The following is an 18,052-nucleotide window of genomic DNA, read 5'->3' on the forward strand; positions in this document are numbered from 1 at the left end:
TGGATTCCTTCCACAAATCTTGACAGAGGAAATAATATTTAGTTCATATTTTCTATAACAGCAAATACAGCAGCAAACTGATTTGAACATTTTCAAGATGTGTGACCCTGGTACGGCCAACAGAAAGAGAAAGTCATGGACACAGCAGTGTGTCTTCCTAGATCTACGTGCTGGTTTTGGCAGGAACAAAGTATCCTAAACAAGTGTAAAAACTGCCAAATTAGTGAGACAGACCTTGTAGGGGCATGAAGTTTAGATGGGGAATCAAATACAGACTGGTTCAAATTTCTATCTCAATTTGTCTTTCCTCGCTTCCTTTTCAACCATATTGGAGGAGAAGGTCCAAGGTCCCTCCCCTCTGACCTTCTCCAATACCTTTTGAGAAAGTGGCAAGGAGATAGGATGTGAGGAATCGAGACAGAGCCACTTATTAGGGATGTTGCTGCCTTTCTAGTTTCCTCATTACCTTGTGCCTCTTCCTTCTTTTTCAGCATCTCAAACACAACAGTCCGCAGCTCATCTACTGGCTGAAAGAGAGGAAATAGATACCAAACCATCATATTACTAGTTTAAATTAAATAGATACCAAAGTAGGCAGCTCTAAATTTAGTTTAGAGAATTCTTGAGACGTCTAATCAAACACACACACACACACACAGACACAGAGCTAGAGCGAGAGAGAGAGAGAGAGAGAGAGGACCCCATGGTGGGTTGAATGATGGGTTGAACGATAAAAGAAAAACAGAGCAGAGAGGGATGAGATAGTAGCTTTCACCTGTAGGAAGACTAGTCCTGCCTCCTCTAACAGGGGCAGCAGATAGAGAGCCATGGGGTATAGAGATGGAGAGGTAGAGGTATAGAGAGAGCGAGGGGTATAGAGGTAGAGGTATAGAGAGAGCGAGGGGTATAGAGATAGAGAGGTAGAGGTATAGAGAGAGCGAGGGGTATAGAGATAGAGAGGTAGAGGTATAGAGAGAGCGAGGGGTATAGAGATAGAGAGGTAGAGGTATAGAGAGAGCGAGGGGTATAGAGATAGAGAGGTAGAGGTATAGAGAGAGCGAGGGGTATAGAGATAGAGAGGTAGAGGTATAGAGAGAGCGAGGGGTATAGAGATAGAGAGGTAGAGGTATAGAGAGAGCGAGGGGTATAGAGATAGAGAGGTAGAGGTATAGAGAGAGCGAGGGGTATAGAGATAGAGAGGTAGAGGTATAGAGAGAGCGAGGGGTATAGAGATAGAGAGGTAGAGGTATAGAGAGAGCGAGGGGTATAGAGATAGAGAGGTAGAGGTATAGAGAGAGCGAGGGGTATAGAGATAGAGAGGTAGAGGTATAGAGAGAGCGAGGGGTATAGAGATAGAGAGGTAGAGGTATAGAGAGAGCGAGGGGTATAGAGATAGAGGTAGAGGTATAGAGAGAGCGAGGGGTATAGAGATATAGAGGTAGAGGTATAGAGAGAGCGAGGGGTATAGAGATAGAGAGGTAGAGGTATAGAGAGAGCGAGGGGTATAGAGATGGAGAGGTAGAGGTATAGAGAGAGCGAGGGGTATGGAGATAGAGAGGTAGAGGTATAGAGAGAGCGAGGGGTATAGAGATAGAGGTAGAGGTATAGAGAGAGCGAGGGGTATAGAGAGAGAGGTAGAGGTATAGAGAGAGCGAGGGGTATAGAGATAGAGGTAGAGGTATAGAGAGAGCGAGGGGTATAGAGATATAGAGGTAGAGGTATAGAGAGAGCGAGGGGTATAGAGATAGAGAGGTAGAGGTATAGAGAGAGCGAGGGGTATAGAGATGGAGAGGTAGAGGTATAGAGAGAGCGAGGGGTATAGAGATAGAGAGGTAGAGGTATAGAGAGAGCGAGGGGTATAGAGATAGAGAGGTAGAGGTATAGAGAGAGCGAGGGGTATAGAGGTAGAGAGAGAGCGAGGGGTATAGAGATAGAGGTAGAGGTATAGAGAGAGCGAGGGGTATAGAGATAGAGGTAGAGGTATCGAGAGAGCGAGGGGTATAGAGATAGAGGTAGAGGTATAGAGAGAGCGAGGGGTATAGATATAGAGAGGTAGAGGTATAGAGAGAGCGAGGGGTATAGAGATAGAGGTAGAGGTATAGAGAGAGCGAGGGGTATAGAGATAGAGAGGTAGAGGTATAGAGAGAGCGAGGGGTATAGAGATAGAGGTAGATAGAGGTATAGAGAGAGCGAGGGGTATAGAGATAGAGGTAGAGGTATAGAGAGAGCGAGGGGTATAGAGATAGAGGTAGAGGTATAGAGAGAGCGAGGGGTATAGAGATAGAGAGGTAGAGGTATAGAGAGAGCGAGGGGTATAGAGATAGAGGTAGAGGTATAGAGAGCGCGAGGGGTATAGAGATAGAGAGGTAGAGGTATAGAGAGCGCGAGGGGTATAGAGATAGAGGTATAGAGAGAGCGAGGGGTATAGAGATAGAGGTATAGAGAGAGCGAGGGGTATAGAGATAGAGGTAGATAGAGGTATAGAGAGAGCGAGGGGTATAGAGATAGAGAGGTATAGAGAGAGCGAGGGGTATAGAGATAGAGAGGTAGAGGTATAGAGAGAGCGAGGGGTATAGAGATAGAGGTAGATAGAGGTAGAGAGAGCGAGGGGTATAGAGATAGAGAGGTATAGAGAGAGCGAGGGGTATAGAGATAGAGGTAGATAGAGGTATAGAGAGAGCGAGGGGTATAGAGATAGAGAGGTAGAGGTATAGAGAGAGCGAGGGGTATAGAGATAGAGGTAGAGGTATAGAGAGAGCGAGGGGTATAGAGATAGAGGTAGAGGTATAGAGAGAGCGAGGGGTATAGAGATAGAGAGGTAGAGGTATAGAGAGAGCGAGGGGTATAGAGATAGAGAGGTAGAGGTATAGAGAGAGCGAGGGGTATAGAGATAGAGGTAGAGGTATAGAGAGAGCGAGGGGTATAGAGATAGAGGTAGAGGTATAGAGAGAGCGAGGGGTATAGAGATAGAGGTAGATAGAGATAGAGAGGTAGAGGTATAGAGAGAGCGAGGGGTATAGAGATAGAGGTAGAGGTATAGAGAGAGCGAGGGGTATAGAGATAGAGGTAGAGGTATAGAGAGAGCGAGGGGTATAGAGATAGAGGTATAGAGAGAGCGAGGGGTATAGAGATAGAGAGGTAGAGGTATAGAGAGAGCGAGGGGTATAGAGATAGAGGTAGAGGTATAGAGAGAGAGCGAGGGGTATAGAGATAGAGGTAGAGGTATAGAGATAGAGAGGTAGAGGTATAGAGAGAGCGAGGGGTATAGAGATAGAGGTAGAGGTATAGAGAGAGCGAGGGGTATAGAGATAGAGGTAGAGGTATAGAGAGAGCGAGGGGTATAGAGATAGAGGTAGATAGAGGTATAGAGAGAGCGAGGGGTATAGAGATAGAGAGGTATAGAGAGAGCGAGGGGTATAGAGATAGAGAGGTAGAGGTATAGAGAGAGCGAGGGGTATAGAGATAGAGGTAGAGGTATAGAGAGAGCGAGGGTATAGAGATAGAGGTAGATAGAGGTATAGAGAGAGCGAGGGGTATAGAGATAGAGAGGTAGAGGTATAGAGAGAGCGAGGGGTATAGAGATAGAGAGGTAGAGGTATAGAGAGAGCGAGGGGTATAGAGATAGAGAGGTAGAGGTATAGAGAGAGCGAGGGGTATAGAGATAGAGAGGTAGAGGTATAGAGAGAGCGAGGGGTATAGAGATAGAGAGGTAGAGGTATAGAGAGAGCGAGGGGTATAGAGATAGAGGTAGAGGTATAGAGAGAGCGAGGGGTATAGAGATAGAGGTAGAGGTATAGAGAGAGCGAGGGGTATAGAGATAGAGGTAGAGGTATAGAGAGAGCGAGGGGTATAGAGATAGAGAGGTAGAGGTATAGAGAGAGCGAGGGGTATAGAGATAGAGAGGTAGAGGTATAGAGAGAGCGAGGGGTATAGAGATAGAGAGGTAGAGGTATAGAGAGAGCGAGGGGTATAGAGATAGAGAGGTAGAGGTATAGAGAGAGCGAGGGGTATAGAGAGGTAGAGGTATAGAGAGAGCGAGGGGTATAGAGATAGAGGTATAGAGAGAGCGAGGGGTATAGAGATAGAGGTAGAGGTATAGAGAGAGCGAGGGGTATAGAGATAGAGGTAGAGGTATAGAGAGAGCGAGGGGTATAGAGATAGAGGTAGAGGTATAGAGAGAGCGAGGGGTATAGAGATAGAGAGGTAGAGGTATAGAGAGAGCGAGGGGATAGAGGTAGATAGAGGTATAGAGAGAGCGAGGGGTATAGAGATAGATAGAGGTATAGAGAGAGTGAGGGGTATAGAGATAGAGAGGTATAGAGAGAGCGAGGGGTATAGAGATAGAGGTAGATAGAGGTATAGAGAGAGCGAGGGGTATAGAGATAGAGAGGTAGAGGTATAGAGAGAGCGAGGGGTATAGAGATAGAGGTAGAGGTATAGAGAGAGCGAGGGGTATAGAGATAGAGGTAGATAGAGGTATAGAGAGAGCGAGGGGTATAGAGGTAGAGATAGAGAGGTAGAGGTATAGAGAGAGCGAGGGGTATAGAGATAGAGAGGTAGAGGTATAGAGAGAGCGAGGGGTATAGAGATAGAGGTAGAGGTATAGAGAGAGCGAGGGGTATAGAGATAGAGAGGTAGAGGTATAGAGAGAGCGAGGGGTATAGAGATAGAGGTAGAGGTATAGAGAGAGCGAGGGGTATAGAGATAAAGGTAGATAGAGGTATAGAGAGAGCGAGGGGTATAGAGATGGAGAGGTAGAGGTATAGAGAGAGCGAGGGGTATAGAGATGGAGAGGTAGAGGTATAGAGAGAGCGAGGGGTATAGAGATAGAGAGGTAGAGGTATAGAGAGCCATGGGGTATAGAGATAGAGGTAGAGGTATAGAGAGAGCGAGGGGTATAGAGATAGAGGTAGAGGTATAGAGAGAGCGAGGGGTATAGAGATGGAGAGGTAGAGGTATAGAGAGCCATGGGGTATAGAGATAGAGGTAGAGGTATAGAGGTAGAGATAGAGAGGTAGAGGTATAGAGAGAGCGAGGGGTATAGAGATGGAGAGGTAGAGGTATAGAGAGAGCGAGGGGTATAGAGATGGAGAGGTAGAGGTATAGAGAGCCATGGGGTATAGAGATAGAGGTAGAGGTATAGAGAGAGCGAGGGGTATAGAGATGGAGAGGTAGAGGTATAGAGAGAGCGAGGGGTATAGAGATGGAGAGGTAGAGGTATAGAGAGCCATGGGGTATAGAGATGGAGGTGGAGGTATAGAGAGAGCGAGGGGTATAGAGATAGAGGTAGAGGTATAGAGAGAGCGAGGTGTGAGGTAAAGGGAGTATACTATACCTCTAACACCACTCGTACAGCCTCTTCAAACAGCGGCAGCACCTCCAGGTTGCCCTGGCGCTCCATCAGACGGGCCTGGCAGATCCAGTACTTGGAGAACTTCTCGGCCATGGGCACAGTGGACAGCATCTCCTGCACCTGGGAGGACTGGCAGCCCTGTAGGGGGTGGGGGAAACAGTCAGAAACACAGTCAGAAACACAGGCAGAGACACAGAAACAGTCAGAAACATAGATGGCGTCGATAGAGGGCAGCCGTGCTTCTAGCCCCTTGGCCACTCGCATTGCCTAATAATATAGGAAATAATACAAAGTGAATACCGCAAATGTTGTGTTATTACATGCAGCCCGGGAAGAACTTTCGGATATCAGAGCGGCGGTAACTCATCAGGAGTACAACTTTCCCAAATTCGTACCCCCCCCCCCCCCGTACACCATATGTGAACAGATTAGAGGTCGACCGATTAATTAGGGCCGATTTCAAGTCTTCATAACAATCGGAAATCTGTATTTTTGGGCGCCGATATCTGATTTAAGATTTTTTTTTATACCTTTTATTTAACTAGGCAAGTCAGTTAAGAACAGATTCTTATTTTCAATGACTACCTAGGAACTGTGGGTTCACTGCCTTGTTCAGGGGCAGAACGACAGATTTTCACTTTGTCAGCTCAGGGGTCCAATCTTGCAACCGCACAGTTAACAAGTCCAACGCTCTAACCATTGCACTCCACGAGTAGCCTGCCTGTTACGCGAATGTAGTAGAAGCCAAGGTAAATTGCTAGCTAGCATTAAACTAAATGCTAAATTAAACTAAAACAATCAATCATAATCACTAGTTATAACTACTTATCCAGTTTAGCAGGCAATATTAACCAGGTGAAATTGTGTCATTTCTCTTGCGTTCATTGCACGCAGAGTCAGGTTATATGCAACAGTTTGGGAAGCCTGGCTCATTGCAAACTCATTTGCCAGAATTTTACGTAATTATGACATACATTGAAGGTTGTGCAATGTAACAAGAATATTTAGACTTAGGGATGCCACCCGTTAGATAAAATAGCGAACGGTTCAGTATTTCACTGAAATAATAAACGTTTTGTTTTCGAAATTATAGTTTCCAGATTCGATCATATTAATGACCAAAGGATCGCATTTCTGTGTGTTATTATGTTATAATTAAGTCTATGATTTGATAGAGCAGTCTGACTGAGCAGCAGCAGGCCTGTAATCATTCATTCAAACAGCACTTTAGTGCGTTTTGCCAGTAGCTCTTCGCAAGCACAGCTCTGTTTATGACTTCAAGCCTATCAGCCTAATGGCTGGTGTAACCAATGTGAAATGGCTAGCTAGTTAGCTGTGTGTCCGCTAATACTGTTTCAAACGTCACTCGCTTTTAGATTTGGAGTAGTTATTCCCCTTGCTCTGCAAGGGCCGCGGCTTTTGTGGAGCGATGAGTAACGATGCTTCGAGGCTGTTGTCTTTGTGTTCCTGGTTCGAGCCCAGGTAGGGGCAAGGAGGGGGACGGAAGCAATACTGTTACACTGGCAATACTATAGTGCCTATAAGAACATTCAATAGTCAAAGGTATATGAAATACAAATGGTATAGAGAGAAATAGTCCTATAAATACTATATTAACTACAACCTAAAACCTCTTACCTTGGAATATTGAAGTCTCATGTTAAAAGGAACCAGCAACTTTCATATGTTCTCATGTTCTGAGCAAGGAACTGAAACGTTAGCTTTCTTACATGGCACATATTGCACTTTTAGTTCTCCAACACTTTGTTTTTGCATTATTTAAACCAAATTAAAAAATTTTTATTTGAGGCTAAATAGATTTTATTGATGTTTTAAATTAAGTTAAAATAAGTGTTAATTCAGTATTGCTATTACAAATAAAACTTTTTTGGTCCCCCAATAAATCGGTATCGGCGTTGAAAAATCATAAATCGGTCGATCTCTGGAACTGATTGCCCCCCATCTATCTTCAGAGCACGTGCTGCTAGGCAACCTAAACTGGAAGATGCTTAACACCCCAGCCATCCTACAATCTAAGCTTGATTCCCTCAATCTCACACAAATTATCAATGAACCTACCAGGTACGACCCCAAAGTCATAAACACGGGCACCCTCATAGATATCATCCTAACCAACTTGCCCTCTAAATACACCTCTACTGTTTTCAACCAATATCTCAGCGATCACTGCCTCATTGCCTGCATCCGTAATGGGTCAGCGGTCAAACGACCTCCACTCATCACTGTCAAACGCTCCCTGAAACACTTCAGCGAGCAGGCCTATCGAATCGACCTTGGCGGGGTACCCTAGAAGGATATTGATCTCATCCCGTCAGTAGAGGATGCCTGGCTATTTTTTTTTTTGTTTTTAATGCCTTCCTAACCATCTTAAATAAGCATGCCCCATTCAAGAAATTTAGAACCAGGAACAGATATAGCCCTTGGTTCTCCCCAGACCTGACTGCCATTAACCAACAAAAAAACATCCTACGGCGTTCTGCATTGGCATCAAACAGCCCCCGTGATATGCAGCTTTTCAGGGAAGCTAGAAACCAATACAGTGCCGTGCGAAAGTATTCGGCCCCCTTGAACTTTGCGACCTTTTGCCACATTTCAGGCTTCAAATATAAAGATATAAAACTGTATTTTTTTGTGAAGAATCAACAACAAGTGTGACACAATCATGAAGTGGAACGATATTTATTGGATATTTCAAACTTTAACAAATCAAAAACTGAAAAATTGGGCGTGCAAAATTATTCAGCCCCCTTAAGTTAATACTTTGTAGCGCCACCTTTTGCTGCGATTACAGCTGTAAGTCGCTTGGGGTATGTCTCTATCAGTTTTGCACATCGAAAGACTGACATTTTTTCCCATTCCTCCTTGCAAAACAGCTCGAGCTCAGTGAGGTTGGATGGAGAGCATTTGTGAACAGCAGTTTTCAGTTCTTTCCACAGATTCTCGATTGGATTCAGGTCTGGACTTTGACTTGGCCATTCTAACACCTGGATATGTTTATTTTTGAACCATTCCATTGTAGATTTTGCTTTATGTTTTGGATCATTGTCTTGTTGGAAGACAAATCTCCGTCCCAGTCTCAGGTCTTTTGCAGACTCCATCAGGTTTTCTTCCAGAATGGTCCTGTATTTGGCTCCATCCATCTTCCCATCAATTTTAACCATCTTCCCTGTCCCTGCTGAAGAAAAGCAGGCCCAAACCATGATGCTGCCACCACCATGTTTGACAGTGGGGATGGTGTGTTCAGGGTGATGAGCTGTGTTGCTTTTACGCCAAACATAACGTTTTGCATTGTTGCCAAAAAGTTCCATTTTGGTTTCATCTGACCAGAGCACCTTCTTCCACATGTTTGGTGTGTCTCCCAGGTGGCTTGTGGCAAACTTTAAACGACACTTTTTATGGATATCTTTAAGAAATGGCTTTCTTCTTGCCACTCTTCCATAAAGGCCAGATTTGTGCAATATACGACTGATTGTTGTCCTATGGACAGAGTCTCCCACCTCAGCTGTAGATCTCTGCAGTTCATCCAGAGTGATCGTGGGCCTCTTGGCTGCATCTCTGATCAGTCTTCTCCTTGTATGAGCTGAAAGTTTAGAGGGACGGCCAGGTCTTGGTAGATTTGCAGTGGTCTGATACTCCTTCCATTTCAATATTATCGCTTGCACAGTGCTCCTTGGGATGTTTAAAGCTTGGGAAATATTTTTGTATCCAAATCCGGCTTTAAACTTCTTCACAACAGTATCTCGGACCTGCCTGGTGTGTTCCTTGTTCTTCATGATGCTCTCTGCGCTTTTGACGGACCTCTGAGACTATCACAGTGCAGGTGCATTTATACGGAGACTTGATTACACACAGGTGGATTGTATTTATCATCATTAGTCATTTAGGTCAACATTGGATCATTCAGAGATCCTCACTGAACTTCTGGAGAGAGTTTGCTGCACTGAAAGTAAAGGGGCTGAATAATTTTGCACGCCCAATTTTTCAGTTTTTGATTTGTTAAAAAAGTTTGAAATATCCAATAAATGTCGTTCCACTTTATGATTGTGTCCCACTTGTTGTTGATTCTTCACAAAAAAATACAGTTTTATATCTTTACGTTTGAAGCCTGAAATGTGGCAAAAGGTCGCAAAGTTCAAGGGGGCCGAATACTTTCGCAAGGCACTGTATATACAGGCAGTTAGAAAAGCCAAGGCTAGCTTTTTCAAGCAAAAATGTGCTTCCTGCAACACTAACTCAAACAAGTTCCGGGACACTGTGAAGTCCATGGAGAATAAGAACACCTCCTCCCAGCTGCCCACTGCACTGAAGATAGGAAACACTGTCACCACTGATAAATCTACTATAATTGAGAATTTCAATAAGCATTTTTCTACGGTTGGCCATGCTTTCCACCTGACAACAGCACTGCACTCCCCACAGCAACTCGCCCAAGCCTTCCCCATTTCTCCTTCTCCCAAATCCAGTCAGACGATGTTCTGAAAAGAGCTGCAAAATCTGGACCCCGACAAATCAGCCGGGCTAGACAATCTGGACCCTTTCTTTCTAAAATGATCTGCCGAAATTGTTGCCACCCCTATTACTAGCCTGTTCAACCTCCCTTTCGTGTCGTCTGAGATTCCCAAAGATTAGAAAGCAGCTGGGTCATCCCCCTCTTCAAAGGGGGGGGACACTCTTAACCCAAACTGCTACAGACTAGAGGTCGACGATTAATCGGAATGCCGATTTCTGATTGTTATGAAAACTTGAAATCGGCCCTAATTAATTTTTGGACACCGATTTTGCCTTTTTTTTTAAATCTTTTTTTTTTACACCTTTATTTAATCTTTATTTAACTAGGCAAGTCAGTTAAGAACACATTCTTATTTTCAATGATGGCCTAGGAACGGTGGGTTTAACTGCCTCGTTCATGGGCAGAACGACAGATTTTCCCCTTGTCAGCTCGGGGGACCAAACTTGCAACCTTACAGTTAACTAGTCCTTGTGCACTCCACAAGGAGACTGCCTGTTATGCGAATGCAGTAAGCCAAGGTAAATTGCTAGCTAGCATTAAACTTATCTTATGAAAAACAATCAATCAATCATAATCACTAGTTAAGTACACATGGTTTCTGATATTACTAGATATTATCTAGCGTGTCCTGCGTTGCATATAATCTGACTGAGCATACAAGTATCTGACTGAGCGGTGGTAGGCAGAAGCAAGCGTGTAAACATTCATTCAAACAGCACTTTTGTGCGTTTTGCCAGCAGCTCTTCGTTGTGCGTCAAGCATTGCGCTGTTTATGACTTCAAGCCTATCAACTCCCGAGATGAGGCTGGAGTAACCGAAGTGAAATGGCTAGCTAGTTAGCGCGTGCTAATAGCGTTTCAAACGTCACTCGCTCTGAGCCTTGGAGTGGTTGTTTCCCCTTGCGCTGCATGGGTAATGCTGCTTCGAGGGTGGCTGTTGTCGTTGTGTTCCTGGTTCGAGCCCAGGGAGGAGCGAGGAGAGGGAAGGAAGCTATACAATTACACTGGCAATACTAAAGTGCCTATAAGAACATCCAATAGTCAAAGGTATATGAAATACAAATGGTATAGAGGGAAATAGTCCTATAATTCCTATAATAACTACAACCTAAAACTTCTTACCTGGGAATATTGAAGACTCATGTTAAAAGGAACCACCAGCTTTCATATGTTCTCATGTTCTGAGCAAAGAACTTAAACATTAACTTTCTTACATGGCACATATTGCACTTTTACTTTCTTCTCCAACACTTTGTTTTTGCATTATTTAAACCAAATTGAACATGTTTCATTCTTTATTTGTGGCTAAATTGATTTTATTGATGTATTATATTAAGTTAAAATAAGTGTTCATTCAGTATTGATGTAATTGTCATTATTACAGATAAATACATTTGAAAAATAAAAATAAATCGGTATCAGTATCAAAATAATTTGATTAATCGGTATCAGCTTTTTTGGTCCTCCAATAATCGGTATCGGCGTTAAAAAAATCCTAATCGGTCGACCTCTACTACAGAGCTATATCTATCCCACCCTGCCTTTCTAAGGTCTTAAAAAGCCAATTCAACAAACAGATTACCGACCATTTCGAATACCACTGCACCTTCTCCGCTATGCAATCTGGTTTCAGAGCTGGTCATGGGTGCACCTCAGCGACGCTCAAGGTCCTAAATGATATCTTAACCGCCATCGATAAGAAACAATACTGTGCAGCTGTATTCATTGACCTGGCCAAGGCTTTCGACTCTGTCAATCACCACATCCTCATCGGCAGACTCGATAGCCTTGGTTTCTCAAATGATTGCCTCGCCTGGTTCACCAACTACTTCTCTGATAGAGTTCAGTGTGTCAAATCGGAGGGCCTGTTGTCCAGGCCTCTGGCAGTCTCTCTGGGGGTGCCACAGGGTTCAATTCCTGGACCGACTCTTCTCTATATTCATCAATGATGTCGCTCTTGCTGCTGGTGAGTCTCTGATCCAACTCTACGCAGACGACACCATTCTGTGTACTTCTGGCCCTTCATTGGACACTGTTAACAACCCTCCAGACGAGCTTCAATGCCATACAACTCTCCTTCCGTGGCCTCCAATTGCTCTTAAATACAAGTAAAACTAAATGCATGCTCTTCAACCGATCGCTGCCTGCACCTGCCCACCCGTCCAACATCACTACTCTGGACGGTTCGGACTTAGAATATGTGGACAACTACAAATACCTAGGTGTCTGGTTAGACTGTAAACTCTCCTTCCAGCCTCACATCAAACATCTCCAATCCAAAGTTAAATCTAGAATTGGCTTCCTATTTCGCAGCAAAGCATCCTTCACTCATGCTGCCAAACATACCCTTGTAAAACTGACCATCCTACCGGTCCTCGACTTTGGCAATGTCATTTACAAAATAGCCTCCAATACCTTACTCAATCAATTGGATGCAGTCTATCACAGTGCCATCCGTTTTGTCACCAAAGCCCCATATACTACCCACCACTGCGACTTGTACGCTCTCGTTGGCTGGCCCTCGCTTCATACTCGTCACCAAACCCACCGGCTCCAGGTCATCTACAAGACCCTGCTAGGTCAAGTCCCCCCTTATCTCAGCTTGCTGGTCACCATAGCAGCACCCACCTGTAGCACCCGCTCCAGCAGGTATATCTCTCTGGTCACCCCCAAAACCAACTCTTCCTTTGGCCGCCTCTCCTTCCAGTTCTCTGCTGCCAATGACTGGAACGAACTACAAAAATCTCTGAAACTGGAAACACTTCTCCCTCACCAGCTCACAGATTACTGCACCTGTACATAGCCCATCTATAATTTATCCCAAATAGCTACCTCTTCCCCTACTGTTTTTATTTATTTTGCTCCTTTGCACCCCATTATTTCTCTCTCTACTTTGCACATTCTTCCACTGCAAATCTACCATTCCAGTGTTTTACTTGCTATATTTTATTTACTTTGCCACCATGGCCTTTTTCCCCCCTTACCTCCCTTATCTCACATTGTATATAGACTTATTTTTCTACTGTATTATTGACTGTATGTTTGTTTTACTCCATGTGTAACTCTGTGTTGTTGTGTGTCAAACTGCTTTGCTTGGTCTTGGCCCGGAAGCAATTGTAAATGAGAACATGTTCTCAACTTGCCTACCTGGTTAAATAAAGCTGAAATAATAATAATATATATTTTTTTATGTCCGCACTGTGAGACGCCTAAGACAGCGCTACAGGGAGACAGGACGGACAGCTGATCGTCCTCACAGTGGCTGACCACGGTTAACAACACCTGCACAGGATTGGTACATCCGAACATCACACCTGTGGGACAGGTACAGGATGGCATCAACAACTGCCTGAGTTACACCAGGAACGCACAATCCCTCCATCAGTGCTCAGACTGTCTGCAATAGGCTGAGAGGCTGGACTGAGGGCTTGTAGGCCTGTTGTAAGGCAGGTCCTCACCAGACATCGGCAACAACGTCACTGGACCAGACAGGACTGGCAAAAAGTGCTCTTCACTGACGAGTTTTGTCTCACCAGGGGTGATGGTTGGATTTGCGTTTATCGTCGAAGGAATGTGCGTTACACCGAGGCCTGTACTCTGGAGGGGGATAGATTGGGAGGTGGAGGGTCCGTCATGGTCTGGGGCGGTGTGTCACAACATCATCGGACTGAGCTTGTTGTCATTGCAGGCAATCTCAACGCTGTGTGTTACAGGGAAGACATCCTCCTCCCTCATGTGGTACCCTTCCTGCAGGTTTATCCTGACATGACCCTCCAGCATGACAATGCCACCAGATATACTGCTCGTTCTGTGTGTGATTTCCTGCAAGACAGGAATGTCAGTGTTCTACCATGGCCAGCAAAGAGCCAGGATCTCAATCTCATTGAGCACGTCTGGGACCTGTTGGATTGGAGGGTGAGGGCTAGGGCCATTCCTCCCAGAAATGTCCGGGAACTTGCAGGTGCCTTGGTGGAAGAGTGGGTTAACATCTCACAGCAAGAACTGGCAAATCTGGTGCAGTCCATGAGGAGGAGATGCACTGCAGTACTTAATGCAGCTGGTGGCCACACCAGATACTGACTGTTACTTTTGATTTTGACCCTCCCTTTGTTCAGGGACACATTAATCCATTTGTTAGTCACATGTCTGTGGAACTTGTTCAGTTTATGCCTCAGATGTTGAATCTTGTTATGTTCATACAAATATTTACACACGTCAAGTTTCCTGAAAATAAAAGCAGTTGACAGTGAGGACGTTTCTTCTTTTGCTGAGTTTATATAGAAATATAGGCCGAAGTAAGTTACAGTATGAAGACTTAACAGGACGCGTTCTTAGGCCTACAGCTCGAAGGGGTGGTTATACAAGGCTGCTATACAAAGCCTACTAATGATAACGACATTACTTATTATTATTTACACGTTAAGTTTCCTGAAAATAAACGCAGTTGACAATGAGAGGATGTTTCTTTTTTTTGTTGAGTTTATGTACATGTCTTACACAACCAGGAAGGGTTACACCACGAATGAATAGCACCTGCAGAACAATATACCTGTTCCTTCAAATGTCTTGCTCTCGCAGTGAAGGCAGAGGCCGTGTTCCAAATGTCACCCTATGCCCTACATCAGTGGTTCTCTACTAACCACACCTGACTCACTGAATCACCAAGGTGAGCCATTTGGCGACAGCAAAATTGCGAAACATCTGTGGGTCCCCAAGGAAAGGTTAGAGAACCACCGCACTAAGTAGTGCCCTACTTTTTGTTTTACTAGGCCATTATTCCCTGAATAATAGAAACTACATCATCTGACTTGACCATGTGTTGGATTAATGGCGACACACAAAGCACACAACACACAAAGCAACCGGCCAAGCAACCTCGAAACACATTGTGTAAGAAGGGCTGGGTCTACATTCAGCTGCTGTACTGGTCTCTTCCACTGAAACGCACCACCCCATCAGTCCCAGAGGAATGTCACAGAAGGGATCCAGTAACAGTCACTTATCCAGAGCGAATTACAGTAGTGAGGGCATATATTATTGTACTGGTACCCCGTGGGAATTGAACCAACAACCGGCGCAAGTGCCATGTTCTACCAACTGAGACACACGGGATGTGGTCTAGACTGGACGTTAGACAGGCAGAACAGTAACTGGAAAAGCAGTGGAAACTAGAGGTCGACCAATTATAATTTTTCAACGCCGATACCGATTATTGGAGGACCATAAAAGCCGATACCGATTATTGGAGGACCATAAAAGCCGATACCGATTATTGGAGGACCATAAAAGCCGATACCGATTATTGGAGGACCATAAAAGCCGATACCGATTAAATCGACCGATTTTTTTATTTGTAATAATGACAATAACAACAATACTGAATGAACACTTATTTTAACTTAATATAATACATCAATAAAATCAATTTAGCCTCAAGTAAATAATGAAACATGTTCAATTTGGTTTAAATAATACAAAAACAAAGTGTTGGAGAAGAAAGGAGAAGTGCAATATGTTCCATGTAAAATATGTGCCATGTAAGAAAGCTAGTTTCAGTTCCTTGCACAGAACATGAGAACATATGAAAGCTGGTGGTTCCTTTTATCATGAGTCTTCAATATTCCCAGGTAAGAAGTTTTAGGTTGTAGTTACTATTTCCCTCTACCATTTGTATTTCATTAACCTTTGACTATTGGATGTTCTTACAGGCACACTAGTATTGCCAGTGTAACAGTATAGCTTCCGTCCCTTTCCTCGCTCCTCCCTGGGCTCGAACCAGCAACACAGCGACAATTAGGGCATGCTAACTAGCTAGCCATTTCACTTCGGTTACACAAGCCTCATCTTGAGAGTTGATAGGCTTGAAGTCATAAACAGCGCAATGCTTGACACACAACGAAGAGCTGCTGGCAAAACGCATGAAATTACTGTTTGAATGAATGTTTACGCGCCTGCTTCTGCCTACCACCGCTCAGTCAGATACTTGTATACTCAGTCAGATTATATGCAACGCAGGACACACTAGATAATATTTAGTAATATCATCAACCATGTGTAGTTAACTAGTGATTATGATTGATTGTTTTTATAAGATAAGTTTAATGCTAGCTAGCAACTTACCTTTCTTTACTGCATTCGCATAACAGGCAGCCTCCTTGTGGAGTGCAACGAGAAAGAGGCAGGTCGTTATTGTGTTGGACTAGTTAAGGTTGCAAGATTGGATCCCCCGAGCTGACAAGGTGAAAATCTGTCATTCTGCCCCAGAACAAGGCAGTTAACCCACTGTTCCTAGGCCGTCATTGAAAATAAGAATGTGTTCTTAACTGACTTGCCTAGTTAAATAAAAAACAAATGAGCAAAATCGGCGCCCAAAAATACGGATTTCCAATTGTAATAAACTTGAAATCGGCCCTAATTAATCAGGCATTCCGATTAATCGGTCGACCTCTAGTGGAAACACACTGGTTGCTGGTATGAGAAAGCTAACAGAATTTCTACAGGGTTCATATAGACAGTGGCAAGTCAAATTCAAGGACTGTTAACTCAATTTGTAATAGTAAAAATTTTTTTTTAAAATGCAATAGTTCCTACTTGCCACCAGATGGCACCATAACCCCATGAAGAAAAAAAACAAACCTGGTATTCATCACTCCCTTACAGGGTCTACTCAACAACATGTTGTTTCACTACTTATTTACTACATGTACATGAGTGTTAAAGTCAGTACTGATGATTTTGTCATTTGAGTAGTGATGATGAGAGTTTAGGGATATTACCTATTCACATTACTACACAATTCTATTTAATTACTATTTTTATTGGGAATTTGAAGCCAAGGTAAGTTGCTAGCTAGCATTTGACTTGCCATTGTCTATATGAATAGCTACGAAAAAGTGTCTTGCTGAGAGGAGAATGTGCGGGTGGGCTGAGTGAGGGAAAACGCCATGTGAACGGCCACAACGCCCCAGTTGTTATTGATTTATTTTACCTTTATTTAACTTGGCAAGTCAGTTAAGAACAAATTCTTATTTTCAATGACGGCCTAGGAACAGTGGGTTAACTGCCTGTTCAGGGGCTGAACGACAGATTTGTACCTTGTCAGCTCGGGGATTTGAACTTGCAACCTTCCAGTTACTAGTCCAACGCTCTAACCACTAGGCTACCCTGTCGCCCTTCTGCGGTTACACCAAGTCACTCAACCAGCCTGAAGACGGCTCCAGGCAGATCACAATTGACAGTTGATTTGTCATACATTTTCATACATCTAACCCAACCCATTCCTCTGCCACACCTCATTCAGCAGTTTGATGCAGTCAGCCAGGCACCGGTCCACAGCTTCAACCAGAGACCTGGCCTCAACTTCGTCCTCCATACCGTCCCAGTAAGCCTGAGGAAGGGCCAAGGTGCGCCGCACCCGAGGAGGCCTCACCGGCATGGGGGGACGCTTGTAGGAGATGCCCCTGTGCTCACGCCATTCCTGCAGCTTCTGCCTGAAGACACACACAGAGTGGAATATAAGGTTGTTCAGTAAAATGTTGGGGTAAAGTCAGATGTTTGTAGTCCAATTCAACCACACTATTAAATGAGGTGCTGGGCGGAAACAATATGGTGGTATAATAGAAAAGACCCAGCACATTCATATGCTACGATACCAACACACACATACCTTTTACTGAAGTGAAATGACAATGTTACCTTGGTGTTATCTTGTTTTTTCAACAAACAAAATCACAGTAGTTATGTGCACTGTGTAATCCAAGGCCTTATTCAACCAGTCTACAGTTTAATATTTTAAGACTTCAAGTCATTCTGTATAAGAGTGTCTGCTAAAATCACAGTAGTTATGTGCACTGTGTAATCCAAGGCCTTATTCAACCAGTCTACAGTTTAATATTTTAAGACTTCAAGTCATTCTGTATAAGAGTGTCTGCTAAAATCACAGTAGTTATGTGCACTGTGTAATCCAAGGCCTTATTCAACCAGTCTACAGTTTAATATTTTAAGACTTCAAGTCATTCTGTATAAGAGTGTCTGCTAAAATCACAGTAGTTATGTGCACTGTGTAATCCAAGGCCTTATTCAACCAGTCTACAGTTTAATATTTTAAGACTTCAAGTCATTCTGTATAAGAGTGTCTGCTAAAATCACAGTAGTTATGTGCACTGTGTA

At 43.9% G+C, this 18,052-nt stretch overlaps 1 protein-coding gene across 2 annotated transcripts in view; it reads right to left on the minus strand.

Annotated features, from left to right (window-relative positions):
* The window catches only part of ckap2l (cytoskeleton associated protein 2-like), a 44,934-nt gene that overhangs the window by 21,796 nt on the left and 5,086 nt on the right, over positions 1-18,052 (minus strand). For both annotated transcript variants that reach the window (XM_036936381.1, XM_036936380.1), the window contains 3 exons: positions 17,175-17,373; positions 5,336-5,491; positions 467-527 (listed from right to left, as the gene is read on the minus strand). In XM_036936381.1, the coding sequence (XP_036792276.1) occupies positions 467-527; positions 5,336-5,491; positions 17,175-17,373 (416 nt within the window). The remainder of the gene's footprint in view (positions 1-466; positions 528-5,335; positions 5,492-17,174; positions 17,374-18,052) is intronic.

Source organism: Oncorhynchus mykiss, chromosome 11, assembly GCF_013265735.2.
Source record: "Oncorhynchus mykiss isolate Arlee chromosome 11, USDA_OmykA_1.1, whole genome shotgun sequence".
Lineage (NCBI taxonomy): Eukaryota > Metazoa > Chordata > Actinopteri > Salmoniformes > Salmonidae > Oncorhynchus > Oncorhynchus mykiss.